Source organism: Tripterygium wilfordii, chromosome 9 (assembly GCF_013401445.1).
Source record: "Tripterygium wilfordii isolate XIE 37 chromosome 9, ASM1340144v1, whole genome shotgun sequence".
Lineage (NCBI taxonomy): Eukaryota > Viridiplantae > Streptophyta > Magnoliopsida > Celastrales > Celastraceae > Tripterygium > Tripterygium wilfordii.
In genome coordinates this window covers 13,767,887-13,789,082 of record NC_052240.1, presented here as the reverse complement: position 1 = coordinate 13,789,082, position 21,196 = coordinate 13,767,887, and the positions used below count along the sequence as shown (strand labels likewise).

The 21,196-nt window shown below is 37.6% G+C and overlaps 4 protein-coding genes across 5 annotated transcripts; 3 read left to right on the top strand and 1 right to left on the bottom strand.

Annotated features, from left to right (window-relative positions):
* Window positions 1-996: 996 nt before the first annotated feature.
* LOC120006524 lies at window positions 997-2,019 on the bottom strand. The gene has a single exon (XM_038856586.1). It carries the CDS (start codon window positions 1,764-1,766, stop codon window positions 1,251-1,253), a length of 516 nt encoding a protein of 171 aa, XP_038712514.1. The 5' UTR covers window positions 1,767-2,019; the 3' UTR covers window positions 997-1,250.
* A 2,687-nt stretch (window positions 2,020-4,706) lies between these two features.
* On the top strand, window positions 4,707-8,218 carry LOC120006250 (monoacylglycerol lipase). 2 transcript variants are annotated; one of them, XM_038856215.1, is made up of 8 exons: window positions 5,060-5,189; window positions 5,694-5,773; window positions 6,105-6,143; window positions 6,337-6,407; window positions 6,537-6,601; window positions 6,915-7,004; window positions 7,093-7,185; window positions 7,537-8,218. In XM_038856215.1, the coding sequence occupies exons 2-8, from the start codon at window positions 5,733-5,735 to the stop codon at window positions 7,969-7,971; spliced, it is 834 nt and encodes a 277-aa protein (XP_038712143.1). In that variant the 5' UTR covers window positions 5,060-5,189; window positions 5,694-5,732; the 3' UTR covers window positions 7,972-8,218. The 2 variants fall into 2 exon arrangements, with proteins under 2 accessions (XP_038712142.1, XP_038712143.1); XM_038856214.1 differs by lacking the exon at window positions 5,694-5,773 and having other exon boundaries at window positions 4,707-5,189.
* A 2,275-nt stretch (window positions 8,219-10,493) lies between these two features.
* On the top strand, window positions 10,494-11,081 carry LOC120006062. The gene has a single exon (XM_038855936.1). It carries the CDS (start codon window positions 10,494-10,496, stop codon window positions 11,079-11,081), a length of 588 nt encoding a protein of 195 aa, XP_038711864.1.
* Window positions 11,082-13,804: 2,723 nt separating this feature from the next.
* LOC120005709 (casein kinase 1-like protein HD16) lies at window positions 13,805-20,470 on the top strand. Its single transcript, XM_038855498.1, has 18 exons — window positions 13,805-14,338; window positions 14,750-14,881; window positions 14,972-15,045; window positions 15,146-15,215; window positions 15,311-15,366; window positions 15,475-15,546; window positions 15,974-16,068; window positions 16,173-16,239; window positions 16,356-16,485; window positions 16,562-16,780; window positions 16,896-17,038; window positions 17,121-17,295; window positions 17,426-17,516; window positions 17,605-17,762; window positions 17,845-18,033; window positions 18,131-19,457; window positions 19,544-19,671; window positions 20,193-20,470. The coding sequence occupies exons 1-16, from the start codon at window positions 14,252-14,254 to the stop codon at window positions 18,188-18,190; spliced, it is 1,818 nt and encodes a 605-aa protein (XP_038711426.1). The 5' UTR covers window positions 13,805-14,251; the 3' UTR covers window positions 18,191-19,457; window positions 19,544-19,671; window positions 20,193-20,470.
* The last annotated feature ends 726 nt before the right edge of the window (window positions 20,471-21,196 follow it).

Genomic DNA, 21,196 nt, shown 5'->3' with positions numbered 1-21,196 from the left:
CCTCTCTTTTATTTCTTCAAAGAATAAATTGTTAAATGCATCGCTATCTATAAATGTCGAGCGCAAGGACCCACTAAGATTGTAACATGCGCATATGAGATATGTATTGGGTTAGGGAAGTGAGCCAAATTGACCATTTTTTCTCACTTAATTGGCTTAATTTAGTGTCACTTTGGCGTACCAAAAAACTGTTGAAATTCTTCAAAAGGTGACAAATTTTGGTCAATCTTTCCTCACCATGCGCATGAATATCCCGATTTGATGTTGTTCTCATTGAATGATTATGTTGGTTACATGAATTAAAGTACATTCAAGACTCGCATATGCATTAACAAATATGTTATATGGTGAATCTGGTCCGCCAACTATATAAACTCGAGAGGTTTTGAGTTCGGTTTTCACTGATGGCAATATTCTTGTACTCACGCGCTAGGTTTTAATTCAACTTACCCTGTTGTCAGGTGAGAAATTTCTATGCATGCAGACTTAACAATCCGAGTTTAAGTCCATATCAGACGTCTAAAGAGCAAATTTATGTGACGTGGATTATCAAAAGAAAATGTTATAAGTAGCTTTATTTTTATGTAGATTTTGAATATCCAATCCATTGGTGACCTTTCATTGTCGCGGGACAAATACTCTAACTGGGCCGGGCCATTAAATTGTTTCCTGTCCAACAAGCTCAGCCCATCAAAGGTTAAAATTGAAATTAAGCAAGCCCATTAAGCCGAGCCCATCAAGGGAAAGGAAACCCAAATTTTTACATGAACTAATAAACACGTTAAAGTAAGCTTATATAGGATTCTAATCTGGAAGGTTATGCTTATTCACTTGATTTATGGAAAACTGTTTGATTAATTAGCTGACTAAGAAATTGCCTTATTGCTAAAAAATACAACACGGGGCCTGTTGCTATAGGAGATCCATAATAGATAACAACAGTTGAAAATTAAAACAACATAATTACCTAAATTAAAGTAAGCCGAACGAATCAGCCCTTATCATAGAAAGTTATGTTATCGATACATCATTTACGTGAATTAGGAAGAGCGACAACTTGGAGATTATCGATACATCATTTATGTGAATTAGGAAGAACGACAACTTCGAGATAACTTTTTTTGATAATCAAGAATAATACCATATAAACTTGTGGAGATAATCATAAACCCTAAACATGTAACGCTTAGATTACAATGAAACAACTTTACCATTACGCTCACAGCTCACAAAGGTTGAGAAATCATTGCTTAAGCTCCCTCGTAAATAGCTGGAATGCAACTCGAGCTCCTAGCAATCCCACCTTTCTTTTGACCACTTGAGGATCTATTTCTAGGGCTAATAGACTTAGCCCTAATGCTTGAACTCTTCTTGAAGATCTCTTTTATGGCCTCAGCTTGGTAAAGAACAGGATAGCTTCTCCCAATCCTATTAAACCTAACACAAGCACTCATATGCTCATTCAATGCTTCCTCTCTTTTCCCTCCATTTTTCTCCATCTCTTCATTCACAGCCTCAGCACATAATCCGCAAATCAACTTCCCCGAAAACTTGTCACGCACGCGCTTGATGTAGTTCGGGGTGCACTCTTCGCACATCCCACAACACTCACACTTTGCGTCCTCAACTTCAGAGATCGGAGGAAGGTGTTGTTGCTTTGTAGTACTATCAATTGATGATTCTTTGCTTAGTTCGAATGAGATGTCGGAGATTGTTCTTTGTAGACCTTCCATTGAGAGCCTGGGAGGTTTGGCGTTTGGTGCCATGATTTTGAAGGAATGTTGGAGTAATTTTGAGTATTGAATGAAGGAATCAGAGAGGAGAGTAGTGAGTACTAATGCTCTTACTTAATCAATTGTCGAAGTGATCTTCAATTATTTATATGGCTGTGAATTTTTTTTTCCTAGCTAGAATACTCAATACTAGAAGGCAGAATAAAATATTTATGTGGACGACATAGGGAGGGAGGAAAAGATCTTGAGCTAACCTAGAAATTTCATGAAATGTTGAGTAGCTATATAACAACAACACCCGTGCACAAAACAACCTTAATTACCTTTCGGCTTTCGGTCACCATTTTGAATTTAACGGATTTTTTTTTTAAATTTGTAATATTAAAAGAAAGGGAGTTTTAAATTCTTCATGGGATTAGTCTTCACTGGCCATACACAAATCGTGTAGTTAGTAGAGGTTTACAGTTTTTTTTCCGTTAAAAATTTAAAATAACAACAATAACTATAAGAAAACGAGTTCAATTTGTCTCCAGCGAAAGAGCATGGCACACCGATTAAGTAAAATAAAGAAACTCCAATATCACGAGGAGCATGTCTGCATGTGATGTGAGAGAGATAAGCTTAAAACTTAAAAGAAGATTGCAGTCACAAGGCTCACGTAATACAATAAAAGAGAAGGTCATTTTTGGTGGAAACTGTCTTATTTTGTGTGTGTATTTAATTAAAAGGAAAAGCAAAATACAACGCCACTTTAAACTTTGGAAAAGCAAAAAAAAGGAAGCCCTTTGTGTGTATTGATTACTTTTGTTTTGCGGGTTGATCACCGTTGCTGGGCCAGGAGATTTAAAAGTTTTAGGCTTTGGGCCTTTCAGTCTAAAATAACCCAACAGGCAATTCGTAAACCCATTATTATTGGGCCTGGCCCGTTAAAAATTGCCTCTCTAAATTGACCTTTGTAAGTAAGACAAAAGGTCAAAAAAGGCCCATGTTACACGGCGTCCCTGTCCTTGCCTCCATGGGCACACTTGGGCTTCATATTCCTTCTGCCAATTCTGGCTCTTAAGCCGCTATCTTTTTTTCTTTTTTCTTTTTTAATAGGAATGAGGATTCGAACTTTGACCAATCAAAGTAATTCATTATCCTTATCATTCCAACTAACGATTCGAGTATATATATGTATATATATATTTATTGTATGTATATTTCGTGTGTGGCGGATATGAATTGATGGCCTAAAGGTCATAGATGATAAGATGAATCGTCAATGGGACAAGTCTTAATCCTCAATTCCTCACCATAGATTGTTGCGTAAAACTGTTTTCTTGCTTCAAGTAACGTTCACTGAGATATTTACTATATATATTTAATTCATCTACGACAAGTCTTAATCCTCGCCATACTTTATTTAAACAGTTTTCTTGCTTGAAGAAACATCTCTGGGATACTTACTACTCCAATATTTAATGACATTAAAGGCTCATGAATTTTCATCACTAAAACAACTATATTTAGTAATTAACTCTAACCGTTAAGTCTTTATACTTTGGAGGTCACAGGTTCGAAACTATATGAGCTCTTACATAAAATTACTAAGTGCGTACGAGTACGGGATCGTGTTAAAAATATATATACACATATGTTGCATATGCATATATTTGTAATAGGTTTTTTTTTTTTTTTTTTGTAGGGTCCTACTACCATCCCATTTATATTTTAGCCGTGGCTTTCATGGTGGACGTGGGCTTGATAGAAAAAATTGGCTTCAAATTTGAATTTTATTGTTTTACTAGGAAAATGAGAGATTGCGATATGGTCCATTTTCCTGCTATTGGCCATTTGAGTTGCTCTCAACATATTTAGGCCTAAACTAACTATTTCAATGTTGTAAATTACAGAAATCATGCCTTGTAATATTAGAGGAGGCGGTGACCCATCGAAATTTCGTTTGGTTCACGGATTTTGGAGATTAACATGGAAAGAATATGATAGAAAACTTAATTTTATGACATTCTCGTTATTTGCCAAAGTTTCATTCAAAGTGTCATACTATTTTTTTTGAATCATTTGGTCATGTTTGGTTAGAGTAAAAATTATTATGAATTCATGTTTAAATCAGTGAAAATACAAATTTTAATTTGTTATCATATACATTTTAAAATAATATATTAAACAATTATTTCACATTATATAACATACCAAATATATTTTATTTATTCTTCATGTGATTACATTTAATCAATGAATCAATGAAAAATGAAATAATAAAAAAACTACATATTTAAAATAAAATTTTATATGCTAATAATTTTAAAATCATTTATTTTCAAGAGGACATTATAAGTATTTAATTAAAAATAGACGAGAATTCTAAAAATTCCCCTCTTTTTGGGAGGAAATAAAAATTCATAATTTGAAAGTAATTAAGTTTTCCTTAAAATGATAGATTCAAAAGATTCCATCAATCATATATAAAAATTTAATTTTCCTTGGAATGTTAGATTCAAAGGATTCCACCAATAAACAGAGAAATTGCTAATAAAAGAAAATTCTTTATTGCTGAAAAATCAGATTCCACGAACTAACCTAATCTATAATTTCGTCAAGAGGCGGTGGCAGAATGGGACAACACGCAGCTCATTTATTTAAATGCAATGTAAAATCCGTTGGATTGGCTCGCGTTACATTTGGAAGGTGTGGATGCAGATACGGACGCGTTTTATTTGACTACGTGCAAGTTTCAATACATTATTTTTTAAATCAACAGATTTAATCACCTACGCTCGTTTTCATGAACCCCTTCATGTGCCCAACGACAAATCCACCAAATTTTCAACTAATTTTAACAAGAAACCAACAATATATACCCACGTGTACATCTGCAACTGAGTCCCATTAGCTGCGTTTCACTCGATCCGTTCAGTTGTCTTCGTCATTATAAAGTCTCGTGAAGATTTCAAGGAATCCTCTCCTTCTCTCTCCTTTCATATCTTTCTCACTCTTGAATCTTTATTTTGGTTTATCTCTGTAGACTTCAGTTCTTTTCTTGCGTTTGCGTTTGCGTTTCCGTTTCCGTTTCCGTTTCATCTCCGCCATGTCAAGGGCCGAGATGGAGCCGCTAACTTCAGGGGCTAGCAACCGCATAATTCCGATCCTCAAAACCCTAAGGGCATTTTTTATTTTCGCTCAGTCGGTGATTCTCTCCATCCTCTTGCTTTTGCTCCCTCGCCGGCGCCCCTCTCAGTCGCAATCGGCTGAGTCTACGGCCGAGAATTCGAGGCGGAAATCGTTGTGGCGCCGGGAAGAAGAGGATACCTTGAGAAGGAGAGCCCTGGCTGAGGGTGTTCATATGGGGTTCGATGGGGACTCTGTGTGCAAATGGAGCACGTCTCTTTTCTTCGGAACTAGGCGACATGCTCTTTTTTACCGCTCTTGGTTCCCGGTCACCGGTGAATTGAAGTAAGTCTTTCTTTTGCGGTGGAAATTCGATTCAGAATTATTTCTTGGGCCCTGATTTGGTTTGACTTTGAAATGGGCTCGTTCTACTGGTTCTGTACCCGGGGAGGGAATTATTCTTTATGCAGTTGCTTTGTGTAATGTTATTACTTTTGTGAGATACTTTGTTTTGGGATTTTTAATAAATTATTTGGTCGTTACGGAACCTAGGAGAGGAATTGAAGGTATTTCCGGATGAGCTTGACATTTCTAATTGACTTAGAGACTCTGTAGTTCATAATGGGCTTGGGGTTTTGATGGTGTTGATGCAGTCATGCTTTAATTGTTTTAAATGATTTTGGGTTTCTAGTGATCTGTTTGTTTTAGACACACTGTATATGAGATTTAAAGCATATTCTTCCTATACATTGCACGAATATGCTGTTTGTTGTACTGTTTCATATATGTGATTCTTTTGGTAATGGCCTTTCGCATACATGGTTTTATCTGAGAAATGATATTCAGTAGGTTTAACACTGTATGAAGCTCTAAACATGTGGGTATGCCATGGTCTCTCTGTGCTATTCTTGCTCTTTCTTTTCGGGCAGGTAATGTTTAGCTTGTTCAAATGTGCATTTGAAGTTGTGAACTTGTGTTATGTTAAATTATTTTTGCCTTGCGGCTAACATAGTTGCCCAGTATTTGAATTGACTATTATTGTGCAATAAGTTATTGCACTACCCGATAAAGGATTGGCACAACTAGAGTACGAAAGATCAAAGGAATGTTCTGGTTCTGCGTGGTCCTCTTGAATTCCTTTTGGTTCCCACTCCTCACAGTCACATCCACTGCATCTACAGTTTGAATCGATTTTTTGTGCCCTTATAATGATATTGATAATGGCACTTATGTTCTAAGATCGCATGTTTTCATTTTCAGGGGGATTTTGATTATCATACATGGGCTTAACGAGCACAGGTAATGCTCTATGGCACTCATTAAAATTAACTCAATAAATTGAATGGCTTAAGTTTATTTCTATTCATTATTGGTCCGTATGTTTCCTGCTAAGAGTTATTAGATGTTTTAAACTGCTTGTGAATATTAGTGTTTGTCTAGTTCTCGGAATCAAGGATATGTGATTTTACTTTATGTTGGTGTTCAATTTCAGTGGAAGATATGCTCAGTTTGCAAAGCAATTAACCACGTGCAACTTTGGAGTGTATGCAATGGACTGGATAGGTAGGAATATATCATAAACGTTTTTATTAGATTTAACCGTCGCATGGTAAAAAAAAAAAAAAAATGTTAGCTGCGATTGTTTTGGTTTCAGCACTATACCATAGACTGAGTAATTCTTTTATGTGATAGGTCATGGAGGGAGCGACGGATTGCATGGATATGTTCCCTCACTTGACCATGTCGTTGCAGACACTGTAAGTAATTTTGAATTCACTGCCTTTTCTTTTCGCTCATCTCTACCCAACAAAACTGATTTCAGAAACCATATTGATCTATGTGTATTCTCAACCACTTTCACCATATAGGGTTCCCAGTTTACAGTTTACACTACCTCAATATCTATCATTCTGCATGTTCCACCTTAATGGTGTCAATGAGTCGTGCTATCATATAAACCAATTGAATTAATGTATAATTACTAATTGTGAAGGCTAAATTCATTGCTTCGTACTGATTTGTGGCGAAATTCATTTCTCTGACAATCAGCATTAACTTCTGCATGAACAGGGGGCTTTCTTGGAAAAAGTCAGAACAGATAATCCTGGAACACCATGTTTTCTTTTTGGTCACTCCACTGGAGGGGCTGTGGTTTTAAAGGTAAGGTAGCAAAAAATTTTGGATTAATCCAAATTTAGTTGCTTTTGTTAAAATTTGAGTGATTAATAAGCTTTATACATTTTCACAGGCAGCCTCCATTCCTCACATTGAAGAAATGCTAGCGGGAATTGTGTTGACCTCACCCGCATTGAGGGTTAAGCCTGCACATCCTATTGTTGGGGTAACTTTCTTCTCTTAATGTTATTCGACAGATTGATGAACAGTCTCTTACAAACTAGTTTATGTTAGGATGACGCCTGGGTAACAGAGAAATTCGGTTGTCTATTCAATTGAATCTTTTCTTGTGACATTATTTCCATGAATTGCCAGAAATTTAGGAGAATAGAGGAAGTCTCATGGTAACTTTGTTATGTTCTTTGGAAGCCTTCTTATTTTTTGGTTTTGTTTGTAGCCTTTATAAGAAAAATCATTCCAATTCTTTTTACTGGTTGAACAAAAGATGAATTTAACAAATGAGAGTACTCCAATTTTTTGCATGTTATGATAATATCTCTAAAATTTTCATTTGCAGGCAGTAGCTCCTATTTTTTCTGTGGTTGTTCCTAAGTTTCAGTTTAAAGGTGCAAACAAAAGGGGCATTCCAGTTTCCAGGGATCCTGCAGCGCTACGTGCTAAGTACTCTGATCCATTGGTCTATACAGGTCCCATCAGGGTCCGAACAGGCCATGAGATACTTCGAATATCCTCTTATTTGATGCGTAACTTTAAGTCCATTACCGTCCCATTCTTTGTTCTCCATGGAACTGCTGATAAAGTGACCGATCCTCTAGCCTCCCAGGATTTGTACAATGAGGCAGCTTCCAAGTTCAAAGACATAAAGCTCTATGATGGCTTCTTGCACGACCTTCTGTTTGAGCCAGAACGTGAAGAGATTGCACAGGACATAATAAATTGGATGCAGAGGAAGTTAGTTGCTATCTCCATAGGAAGTGAGAGTCTCTGGTGAGTTCTCTTTCAGATGTCAAAAGAAGGATTCATGCATGTTGGGTGCATCAAATTTATCTTTATATTAGGTGTTAACTGATATAATATACGTGAAGTGATCTTTTTGTCGTTGCAATTGTAATTATATCCTAAATTCTATATATTGTGTAGCCTTATTTTCTGATTTGGAGACCTTGCCTTCCCACTTGGTCTGGGGGCTTCCTCCATTTGAAGGGTATATAAGTCCAGGAGAATAGTTACAAGCATAAGTGGTAAAAAGATATTTTTTGTCCCTCAACTATGATGCGAGTTTCATTTTTGTCCCTAAGCTTTTCTTTCTCCCATTTGCGTCCCTCAACTATTGAAAAGTATCATTTTCGTTATTTTAAGTGAGATTGAAGTTGGGAAAAACCTGATCTGACGAACAATATGATGCCACGTAAGATTTTTCAATGGTCGGATTTATTCGAGGGATAAGCAAGGTACTTTTCCATAGTTGGGGGACGAAAAAGGGAAAAAAAAAAAAAGAAAGCTAAGGGATGAAAATGATACCCGATCAATAGTTGAGGGATGAAAAATACTCTTTTGCCCAAGTATAAATATACGCCGTTTGGAGGAGTTGCCGAGTTGCTCTGTTGCTTGGCACACTTTCGGTTTCGTCAGATACTATGGGCCTGTTTTGAAGTTCGGGCTTTGAGCCTGAGAGCTTAGTTGGGCTCGTGAATACTGGGCTTAGTCTGCAAGATTATCATTCGATTGGATTTCTAGACTCTTGCCCCAACTAGAGTTGGGTCTTATAGTAAAGTTTGAGCTTAGCTCTGTAATAATGTAATCCAAGTTATCCAACGCAACAAAGATTTTTATTGGATTGGATGTCTTGCCCCAACTAGAGTTGGGTCTAACAGTAAAGATTGGGCTTTAGCTCATGGTAAGCAGCAGGCCCAGCTAATTAAAGTTCAAGTAGACACCCCCAATACAATGGAAGTATCTCTTAACCCATTTCTTCGGGCTCCATATCATAAGCATCGATGGTCCCCCGTGAATTTAAAATTTGTGCAAGAAAAGAATAAGCACAAACCTTTGGCTTGTCACCTTTAACAGAAGTGGGTGTTTTTTTTTTTTTTTTTTTTTATGTAATTGAGAAGGCGAGGACGATATCATATAATAAGCTTGCCTTTTGTATAAAATTGGAGCTGTCAAGTCTGTGTGTACAGAAGTTTCTCACCTAATGATATGATATGTTGGATTAAAGCTCATCGTGTGACCACAAAGTGGGTGTTGTTGAAGGCCACCCTATTATAAACATGGGTTTTCTAGAACAAACTTGATATGCCTCGACTCTTAAGATTAACATATCCAATAAGAATTGTAAAAAAGCAATCCATTAGCTCATTTTGTGCCTTGATCCTACAATGAAAAGCTGCAATTCAAGTCCTTGATTGATCCACTCTTCTCAAATATATACATTAAGTTGTGGTATGTGAATATGACAAAACAAACTTAGAGCATTCCAACTGAAAAGATCAATCTCAACTAACTTGAACACCATGGATGAACTACCGATTCTCTTGAATTTGAGTAACCTTTTTCAACTAACCGATATATATGCCTACATAGGATTCTGGCCTCTTATCATCATTACCAGGTCCAATAACTAAATAAACTATACAAATAAAGTTGACAAACAGAAGTGTTTTGAGTACATCCTTTTATATTTAATATGATCAAAGCAATAATGTAGGTTAGTTAAAAATAAATACTTATACCTATCTTAAGTTGATGTACACCTGATCCTCTTCCTCTTTATCTTCCTTTTGAATTCTTAATATCCATATGTATCTAGCTTTATCTTTTGTTAAAATTTATTAATTTCTTTTGAAAACCAGTGGCATTGTTTATAAGACACTCAACACTCACATCATTTGTTTTAGTGTGGGACTCTTTGAGTGGGTAATCTCCAACAATTACTACGTCCCTTCACAAACATAATATATAATTATTGACTAGTGTTAACAGGTAGACACTTGTTAATGATTCACCACAACATATTACAATATGTCACGTGTGATGAAGACTCTCTCACCTATTTTTTAAACTTAAAATACATTTATTTTTCGGGTTTCAATGCATTTTCTTGGTCATTATCTAAGAACACTCGTTAACATTTCCCTATATATCATTTAATATAAGAAAATAACCTAATTGGTCAATCAATCGAAATCAAAGCAATAAAATTTATCTACTTCACCATAAATATCCTTGTTGCAGTCTTGTAGATGACAAGAAATATAATTAAGAATAATGACAAACAGAAAAGTCTTTGGGAAACTTTAAAAATAAGGCAGACAACAAAAAAACAAAATAACTACCATCAATATTTTAAATTTTAATCTTGTCTAAATAAGACTTGTGAAATTATATTTATGTCCCTAGTCTTCCTTGTCGTCCTTTTATATATCGCAATACTGGAGCGTGGAGCCTCTTCATTCAATTACTCGTCCACTCTGTTTCTCTCTATCTCTCTCACTGTGTTTTATCAAAGAAATGGAGCCAAGCCCACCACTTTATACCACCAAAATATGCAAAATGGTTCGCGAATTTCTCTTTACGGTGAGTACTGGTGTCTCAAAGAGCATGATCACGTTTGATCTCAACTTCCTGATGAAACGTGGCAAGATCGTAGTGAAGGTCTTGAACGACATCGTGGTCCGCCACCACACCGCGCTCAGCTGCATTTCACATGACGTGAACGCGTCCTTCGTGTCACCTCGGGAGTACGAGTTCAGCTGCAGCCATAGCCCATCCTACCAACCATACGTCCGCTTCCACGTCAGCAGCAGGCATAAACCCAAGTATCGCAGTCGTCGCAGCGGGAACTTCAAATACTACAAACGCTCCCACGCGCCACTGACAGTGAGAGGAGACGTTGTGGACTGGGAAGTCGATGATGTGGCAGTCGAGTCTCCTTTGGTGGACCCGCTAGTTCGGCGGGTGAGGATAACGGACTCGCCGTTCTCATTAAACGGCGAATGCAACAAGGAGGATTGCCACGTGGACAAGGCGGCGGAGGAGTTCATAAGGCGGTTTTATAAGGAGCTGCGGTCTCAAAAATTGGTGGATTATCATCGGTGACGATCGATAATTAGGAAATGTTTCCGCCTCGATCGGTTGCAGAGATGTGTTCATATTTGAACGAAGTTTTATATCTTACGAAGATGGAGTGGATCAGCTCTTTAAACTTCAGAGCCTAGAATTATAACCTCTAGATTTGAGGATTTGAAAATCAAGTAAAAAGAAGAAGAAAGATCGTGAATGACCTAGTTGATTACATTTCTGTGTGTGTCGCTGGATGATCGTGACTAGAAATTCACCAAATTGAGTAAATATTGCAGGTCAATTAAATAGTCTAATAGTAGTGATGGTATGTTTGATGATTAAAGATATTGTGTGAGTGTTGTATATAACTGTATTTGCAGCCGTGTAGATCTTATTCTCTTGTCCATTAATGTATGACTAATAAAACTATAATGTTCTTCTATTTATGTGTCAAGATAAAAATTTTATATACATTGGTCTGGCAGAAGCAAAGTCCTGCTTCTCTTACCTCGAATATCTATTTTTCTAGACGGTCTATAAAGAACACATCCGTGAAGACCCGTAACATATAACGGAAAATATCTTCAATATATTTGGACAGAAAATTTCAGCATTTTGGAGTCATTGAATCATACCTAGCTATCACTCTCAGGTTAGTTATATATGCGGGCTCAAGCTTAACCATTATCATTTATTAATATGAATATATAATTAATGAAGAAAATTGAAAGGTTTGGGGAAGATTTTAAACCGTTGATCATGTATCATGATTATGCAGTGCACCCTTAACTCGTGATTTTTGTGGTACACAATTAAATACTAAATATCTGTTAATCATGATCACATAAGAAGAATATATGTTTGCAAGCATATATAATTTATAAATGAAATAATAAAGCATAAGCCTTGAAAATTGAGATACATGACAGCTAACATATGGACCCCAGAAGTTTGAATGAAGAAACTAGTTTTGGGTCTGGCCAATAGCATTAATTCCAAGACTAATCACTGCATGATGTATGTGTATATATACAATGCGTTGGCATCTAAAATTGAGACTTTTAAAGCTACCATAGAAATTTTGAGACATGAAGCGACCATAGAAAACGACCCTAAAATATTATGATAATGTTAGTGGCAATTACTTATTGGGGAGTCTTTTTCTAGTCCCTATTATCAGTTATCATGGATTGTTGTCACTCTCTTGCAAATTGAACGTTACGACCAAATAAATAAAATAAAAATTGCTCTTTACATTGAAGCTTATCTTACGAGACATTTGATTCATAATTGTGTGAGGTGAATATAAAATGAGTATGGGGTGAACGCGGTCGTGTTTATTATCAAATAAAGAGTGAGCATAACTGTGAAAATTTTAATTGTACAATTTGATATTACCATTTTTTCCTTTTAGTAAATAAACAAATAGTTTATAACAAGGGTAAAAGAGTAATTTACACATCAAAACTCATTATCATTTGTGGAAAATAATTATTTTGACTATTTTGGTGAGCTTTGTTATTCTGCACAAGGGAGAATAGAGTGTGGAATGAGTTTGAGATTTCAAACTCCAAAAATCAACAAAACAAGGGAATATGTTGATTCCACCATCATTCCAACCTCTAAATACCAACTAAATGCCCCCTTAGTATTTTGATTAAATGACCAAATTGTGCTCCATATGAAATTCCCAACAAATATTTTCTCAAGGACGGGCAAAGGGGTTTATCTAATAGGGATGGAGACAGCAAAAGGTTCCTAGCCCCATTGACATCCCTAATTACGTGCATTTGAATTTTCTCGAACAATTATGCTGCGTCATGTATGGAGGTGACGACTGTGTTTGGGTCCAATCCAAGACGTAGATTGTTGGACGAAGCCCATAACTCGAAGGTGCTTCAAAAAAGTGCTGATTGACTCAGAGACTTGGGATCAAAATTTCGTTACCTTAGGATCATTATAGTTACGACCGTCGTTCATCGGGGCTTTAGTCACCGACTCCCCTATCATCAAGTCACCAATTTCCTCGACCTTTCGATACTAGACAAGCGTCAGACTCCATACATGATCTTACGATTTTGCTGAGATTTGTGTTTTTGGTAAAGAGTTGCCCGAGCTTTAATAGGGTATGTATACGGGAACCCTTTCCCCTTAGCCCTGAGGCACTCTATGAGTGGGCCCAAGAACTTGAAGGTGTTTGAAAAGTGAAAGCCCATAACAACGCAAATTGTCGGGCCAATCCACAATGATTGGACTTGCCGGCTTGACTTTTATCAGATGTTGGGCTTGGTTCATACGTAAGCTCTACAGTGTCACCAACTCGCCATTGAGTCATTGCTGTAAGTTGTGACCTGCTGAAAATCGGAATGGGCTTTGTAGTAGATTGGGTCACTTGTTTGGGCATTTGATAGTAGGGCCTCTAAGGCCCAAACTCTACAGAGGAAAATGGATGTAATGAATTTGATTTATTGGGCCTCCAAAGCCCAAACTCTCTGTGGGCCATTCATTCATCGTCTACCGGTCCAGTAATGGCCAAATCCTTTCAATTAGCGCTGATCATGGATCGGGTTTTGTAGGACTCTGCATATTTTTTAACATGGTCCAAGTTCGGCCCTACTCGGGGTTTGGGGCCTAAAATTTTCACCGAGCCCGACCTTAAAAATTAAATGTTAACATACGTGAAATTTTCCCTTCGTAAGTTGTAACCGCCGAAGGTGTGAATCAAACCGCAAAAACATATTAAAAATAAAAAATAAATTTGAGCATTCTCACTCTCTCTCAACAAAAAAAACCCTTCATTTTCACTTCCCTCCACAGATCTCCAAAATTTCAACTTACCAAACCCTAATTTGCTTCCATAATAGTCTATTTCTAAAGTATGATGATCGAATGTCTGCCGATGATATAGAATCTTCGGGAATCTGCAGCTTCATGGACTCGCAACCACCTTACTATGCCTGAGCTGCGTAGCAGACCTCGCAGAAATTGGGCCTCTCTAACAACCCTAACCCGAATCAGTCTCCTATAAAGCTCACTGTGCAGGCTGGCCAGAATAGAACTGCCTAGAGGAGGAGGAAAAGAGACACGATCGCTGTTGTTGAGCAGGAAAAACAAGGAGAATATTGTGAGAGAAAAAGATTTTGTTCATAACAAGGTATTTGAGGAAGAGGCGGCGGCTAGAGTTTTGAAAGGACTTTGCGGGGAAAATGGATGAGTATGACAGTGGTGGCCGGAGCGGGGATAAGGGCGCAGGAGCTGATGATGAGGGCAGCAGAGCTCCTCTTCCTGAGAAGGTGGTTTTTCATATGTTTTGTTAATTTTATGGATATTTTCTTTTCCATTTTTGGATAAAACTCTGGAAAATGGAGGAAATGTGTCGAGATTTGCGTAGATTATGGAAATGGTTTAGTTAGCTGATATTTCCTTATGATTGCATTTGAGGTGAACAGCTTTCTATCAATTTGTTTTTTCTAGTTAATACGCGTCTTTTGATTGATGAAAAGATGTTTTGAAGAAGTTTTTGGTCATCTTGTGGTTTTGCCTGTTTGATTTCCTGCTCAATGGAACTTTATCTGCTTAAAGAAAGCTCTTCATGTTTTGTGTTCTTTCATTTTTTTTGTACTATTGTCTTGGTAACCATAACTAATGCATTGAAAGAATGTAATGTATAAATGCAACTCACACTTTTTGTTTCTTTCCAACAGGTCCAGGTTGGTGGTTCCCCAACTTACAGGATAGGTAGAAAACTGGGGAAAGGAGGTTTTGGGCAAGTATACGTTGGTAGAAGAGTCAGCCCCTCCCCAAAGAATGAAAGAACTGGACCTGGTGCTTTAGAGGTGGGCATCATTATATATATAATGGGGCAACTTCTGACGTAAGTTTGATTTATATTGTTAACATGCATGAGATATATGTACTAATTTCAGGTAGCATTGAAATTTGAGCATAGAAGCAGCAAAGGGTGCAATTATGGACCACCTTATGAGTGGCAAGTGTATGGGTGAGACCACAATTCTTGTTATACGTCGTTGTTTTGTTTTCACTGCTGGAGTTATACTTGTGCTTGGCTGTAACTTGTACTTTCTATGCTCTTTGGGCAGTGCGCTTGGTGGCAGTCATGGTGTGCCACGAGTTCATTATAAGGGTAGGCAAGGTGACTACTATGTCATGGTATGCTTCTTGACTTGATGCCCTCCACCTTTTTTTTTGGTTCCAAATTCTGTGAATTATGATGGTGGTGTGTGCTATTTTGTTTCTGCATACAGGTAATGGATATACTTGGGCCTAGCTTATGGGATGTTTGGAATAATAACTCACACACGTAAGTTCTCCTTTAAGCTGGTATCTGAATGCATTCGTCTTGTTGTTTGTTCTTTTATCTAACTGGCTTACGCCTATTTATTGATGATTTATACCTTTTCAATTTCAGGATGTCTATCGAAATGGTTGCATGCATAGCTATTGAAGCAATCTCAATACTGGAGAAAATCCACTCAAGAGGGTGATACATTTTACATTTAATCCTTCATATTGTTCTTCTCTCTCTCTCTTTCTCTGTTCTATTCATCCATCTTAGGATTTTTTTTTATGATGGGTCCTCTGGGTGATGATCGTATAGTCTTATGTACTCCTAATCTCCTATAATCCTATTATATATAGAGAGACAGGCTGGGGATTGATTGGTAGAATATGCTTCAGATTTCTAAGGTTTTATGTTGACTTGGGTCATTAGGAAGAATGGAATGAATTTCTCCCTAGCAAAACCGGGGTTATGACATGAAATATATTTACAATTGTTCACCTTATTCTTTTACTCAACAAGCATGACGATATTTGACAGTCATCACCAGATACTATATGAAATGCTATCGTTGTTGTTGTGTCTTTGTAGTGTATTGGTGCTAAATGTGTCTACTCTATCGCTGCAGGTATGTGCATGGTGACGTGAAGCCTGAGAATTTTTTGCTTGGCCCACCTGGAACTCCTGATGAGAAAAAATTGTTTCTTGTTGACCTTGGGTTAGGTGAGTTTTCTTATTGAATCTTTATGATGTGCAACTTCTGTTGCTTCTTGAGTGATAGACGTTTGCCAAATTAAATCTATTTGCTTCCTGCTTTGACTTTGCAGCTACCAGGTGGCGAGATAGTTCAACTGGCTTACATGTTGAATATGATCAACGTCCAGATGTTTTCAGGTAAGCTAGAGGTTGTGTAGTAATTCACTTACAAGTACCTTGACAACACTTTGGGGTTTCTTGTTTCCTTTGTTGGAATCATGACACATTGGAACTTGCTTATTCTCATGCTGCAGGGGAACAGTGCGGTATGCTAGTGTGCATGCTCATCTTGGTAGAACTGGTAGCAGGAGAGATGACTTGGAATCACTTGCTTACACCCTTATTTTTCTTCTCCGTAGCAGACTGCCTTGGCAAGGGTATCAGGTTGGTATTACCAAAATTGCAACAGATAGAGCGTGTTTATATTCTATATCACTATCTAATGCTGTGGTTCCTACAGGGAGAAAATAAAGGCTTCCTGGTTTGCAAGAAGAAGATGGTCACTTCCCCCGAAACTTTGTGTTGCTTCTGTCCGCAGCCGTTTCGACAGTTTGTTGAGTACGTGGTGAATTTGAAATTTGACGAGGAACCCAACTATGCCAAGTATATCTCAATTTTTGATGGCATTGTTGGCCCAAATCCAGATATTAGGCCTATAAACACTGATGGTGCTCAAAAGGTACATCTGATGTTTTGCACCGCAATTTGTTTGTGACTTTGTGTTTTGCATTTCTTTGAAATCATTCTATAATCTCTTACAAGCTTCTAGCATGTACCTATTTGGCATCGTGTAGCTTATATATCAAGTTGGACAGAAGAGAGGACGATTGTCAATGGAGGACGAAGATGACGAGCAGCCAAAGAAAAAAGTTCGAATCGGAATGCCTGCAACACAGTGGATTAGTGTTTACAATGCTCGTCGACCTATGAAGCAAAGGTTTGTGCTGGAAGCTAGACATATAACTTTTTCATATTTATGGTAAAGAATGACAAGTTGATGTTTTCGTCCCCTTGTGTAGATATCACTACAATGTGGCAGATGCGAGGCTCTCGCAACATATTGAGAAAGGAAATGAAGATGGATTATTTATCAGCAGTGTGGCTTCTTGCTCAAACCTATGGGCTCTAATTATGGATGCTGGCACTGGCTTCACTACTCAAGTTTATGAGCTCTCATCTTACTTTCTTCACAAGGTTGATTTTCTGATAGTAGAATCTCTTATTAAATTACAACCTCGAATGTTTAATTTTGGTTTCAGATTGTCATATCTTCAGCTAACCATATGTAAGTAAACAATTTAATTTTTCTCCTTCTCTTTTCTAGGAGTGGATTATGGAACAATGGGAGAAGAATTACTATATCAGTGCAATAGCTGGAGCTGACAATGGGAGCTCATTAGTTGTGATGTCAAAGGGTTAGTTTTGGGTGTGTTTACAGAAATTTTAGATTTTGTATTTTTTTTTTGTGTTTTTCTCAAATCATCCTTACTGAAATGTGTTTAGGGACCCAGTATCTGCAGCAGTCCTATAAGGTCAGTGATTCATTTCCCTTTAAGTGGATCAATAAAAAATGGAAGGAGGGTTTTTATGTCACTTCCATGGCCACTGCTGGTAGTCGATGGGTAATTGTTATGTCTCGAGGTACACCGTTTTGTCACCAGGTATTGCTGAGTTTTGTGAATTTCCGCTTGTGGAGATTATTTTGCAAGAAAGTTATAGTGACAAATTCCCGCTCAATTTCAGGTTGTGGAATTAGATTTTCTGTATCCTACTGAAGGTATACACCGGAGGTGGGATGGTGGCTACCGTATCACATCAACCGCAGCAACTTGCGATCAGGCTGCTTTTGTTCTTAGTGTGCCAAGACGCAAACCTGCAGATGAAACTCAGGAGACTCTTCGAACCTCAGCTTTCCCCAGTACACATGTCAAGGTTGATTTCAATATTTGTTCTGTTTTTCTGTTTCATGAATTCAATTATGTTATGCTTTCAAACATGAGATTTATGCAAGGAACTTTTCTCTTCACAGGAGAAATGGGCAAAGAATCTGTACATTGCATCCGTTTGCTATGGTCGAACTGTATCTTGAACAGCCAAAGTTTTTTGTATCACTGATGTTATTCTGAAGATGCGCTTTATGACTCATAAAACAGCTCTTGCAGCTATGAGTTTCGGCACGAAAAATCCTCCAGCAAAATGACTCCCACGGCATTTGGGAATCTATGTATGCAAAATTCTAATTTATTGTCACCATCATATAACATCTTGTATGACCTGCTGTGCACTGTCTTGAAGTTTTTCATCAAAATGTGTACTAGCCTAAATTTAGCTTTTTTGTTTTTAACTGGTTGTTGTCACCCATATTTAAAAGATTTGTATAGCTGGAACAATCTTGGTTAAAGAAACGTGCACAGGTCATCTTATTGACTAGACTCTAGCCGATTTGTCATACTTTATGTACTTATCCCTTTCTCTGTCTCTGTTTTGCTTGTTCAGAGGATGAATATGATGATTTAACCTTATCGAATGTGTGAATTTGAGTGGAATGATAGCGAGAATGTTAAGTAGTTTCTGTAGATTATAAAAAGTGATTGTAATGGTTTTTATTAATGCTTTTAGTTCGTGTCATGCGTAAATTTGTCTCCCTTGCATCAATGTGATGCATTGTTTCTAGGGATTTAGGCAACAACCGTCCATTGGAGCAGCATATGCATCCTACTGGTTCTGTCTTTTTTGACCCAAAATTCAGACAGGTTGCATTCCAGTTCCTCTTTATATTTGCATTTTCTTTTTCCCTGATGAATTTCAATATGAAGGAACTAGGAAGCGATGTGGTTTTCACCTGACATAAGCTGAAGATCGTTTCAACTTTTAGGTAATCATGATATCTTCTGTGGGTGGCACTGAATGAAAAATGATATTGGTTGTGATTGAGTCTCTTGCTGTAGTTCTGGAAATATTTAAGATCTTAAAATTGTGGTTCGGCTATTTATTGCCCAGGAGGCAGCATTTTAAGATTGTGCGGATAACTTTTTCTTTGTAAATTGACATTTTTCGTCCAATTCAATTCTTGTATTAGTCCTTTTGTCTTGACCTAATTTAAAAACTCACCACAGCTCAGGCTGTTGTATATGGCATTTTTGTTGTTGTTTTCGTATGGATTTGTTTCTTGAATTTAGTTGGTTTTCACTGTATTAGTTGAGTTACTAACAGCTTTTTCATCAAGATTGTGGAAGCGGACACTACGAAGGGAGCCTTCATATTTGGCCTTCATTTTAGTATGAGTTCTCTGGTTGCATTTCTTATATAGGCTCTTTGGAAGAAAATTCTGGTGCTTATCATGTCATCGACAGCTGGTGAGCATCTGTTCTCACTGGTTCACATTGTGTGTCTACTGTTGTTTCAGTTGACTTGATGCCTGTGTTTTTCTGTTTTAATGCAGTCTGTATAAACTTGACAAACAGGTACCATCATAGATTCAAGTTCATTGGATTGTCACGTGGTACTTGAATTGTTCTAAGCCTGTGGAGAGTTTTCTGAATCGAATACATAACTGAAGAGACATTGTCAGTATTTCACCATCTTTTCTTTTCTCTATATCTGTTAATGTAGAATCAAATTAGGTTTTCTAATGATTGTTTGGAAGATTTTGCCTTAATGCATAATAGCTGGATTGTCATCTTTCATTATGGATTTTGGTTGAAAATTGACTCATGCATTGATTTTGATATTGTTCAGAGAAAAGGGAAACTTTGGTCCGCCTCCCACTGTTAATTGTTTAAAGGCTGATTATATGTTCTCCAGATATCTTGCACTCATGTAATGTGAATAATCTGTTTTTCCCCCTCTAGAAGTCTGATCACAACTTCCAGAAATGTTAATAAGTTATTTCAGTGAAGTCACTTCTGCTTACCGTTCATATAACTTGCATCTTTGAAAGCATCATAAGGTGATTGATATGTTGCTGTCTTGTGTTAGCTGCTTGAAGCTCTGTTATTAAAGGGGCAGCCCATAGCAATCTAATTGATTATTACTGAGTACATGTGCTGGGAAGGTGGTGAATCTGAGTCCTGGTTTTCCTGTGTTTCCAGGAAGCAAAATATCCTTTACTCTGATGAAGGTTAAGTTGATGATAGCAACTGTGGTTAAGCTACGATTGTTTCTACAACCATTGCCACAGGATAGAGCGATGGGTCCTTTTCCATCTGGTTTATGGGACGGTGGGGAGTTGCATATTATTTAATAGTTTGCAGCCTTGTCCCTGATGACCTGTTCCATTTCCAATTGATTCTTGATCTGTGAATATTTTACTTCTGCACAGAGCAGTATCTACGAGAAAATATAGGAAGGGATCTAACAGTTCATACTTAATTAAACTTATGATCGCAGGGTTGAAATTGGTGAGTTTTTTCAGTCATCCAGATGGCAAGGTGATTGACAAAGTTGCTGATGCTTCGAGGTGGTGTTTACCGGCAAAGCGCATCACGGGCCCGTTGACATGGTAGGCCCGTCCCGTCCCGTCCCGTCAGTCTTGATCAAATACGGGCCTAGAAAAGGTTCCTGATATGGGCTTTGGTTCAAAATCTGGCCCAAAATAATTTTTGGGCCATTTTAGGTCAAGCAAGCATATTAGTTTTGAGTCCAGATCCCTGGGGCAGACTTTCTTGGTTTATTTGGGCCTGGCTTCGGAAGATTTTCTCGCCTGATGTTTAGGAGAGCCCGGCCCAGTTGAGCCCATGGAATGGAAAAATGTCAAACTCGGCCCAAGTCCAGCTCATTATTAACGACCTTGACCCTTGTATAGTCCGGATCCCTGGGGCTGAATTTCTATTATATTTCTTTGGGCCGGGCTTAGGAAGATGTTCTGGCCTGATTGTTCAGGCGGGCTCGGCCCACTCGAGCCCATGGAATGGAAAATTTTCATAATCTACCCACGTTCAGCCCATGATCAACTGAGGTTAATTTTTGTGGATCGACTTTTTTTTTGATAAGCTTTGTGTATCGACTTCGCATGAACCAATACTACAAAATATATTGCCCTGCCCACCCCAGCCCAGCTTTGTGTGAAAAAGACCGTATCATCAGGAGGGGAAGA

Excerpts from the sequence above, each read along its gene's own strand:
- LOC120006524 (XM_038856586.1), bottom strand. The coding sequence starts at position 1,766 with ATGGCACCAAACGCCAAACCTCCCAGGCTCTCAATGGAAGGTCTACAA.
- LOC120005709 (XM_038855498.1), top strand. The coding sequence starts at position 14,252 with ATGGATGAGTATGACAGTGGTGGCCGGAGCGGGGATAAGGGCGCAGGA. Across the intron at positions 15,216-15,310 it reads AAGGTGACTACTATGTCATG|GTAATGGATATACTTGGGCC; the intron begins GTATGCTTCTTG and ends TTCTGCATACAG. Across the intron at positions 16,781-16,895 it reads ACACTGATGGTGCTCAAAAG|CTTATATATCAAGTTGGACA; the intron begins GTACATCTGATG and ends GGCATCGTGTAG.
- LOC120006062 (XM_038855936.1), top strand. The coding sequence starts at position 10,494 with ATGGAGCCAAGCCCACCACTTTATACCACCAAAATATGCAAAATGGTT.
- LOC120006250 (XM_038856214.1), top strand. The coding sequence starts at position 4,825 with ATGTCAAGGGCCGAGATGGAGCCGCTAACTTCAGGGGCTAGCAACCGC. Across the intron at positions 6,144-6,336 it reads CATGGGCTTAACGAGCACAG|TGGAAGATATGCTCAGTTTG; the intron begins GTAATGCTCTAT and ends GTTCAATTTCAG. Across the intron at positions 7,186-7,536 it reads CTGCACATCCTATTGTTGGG|GCAGTAGCTCCTATTTTTTC; the intron begins GTAACTTTCTTC and ends TTTCATTTGCAG.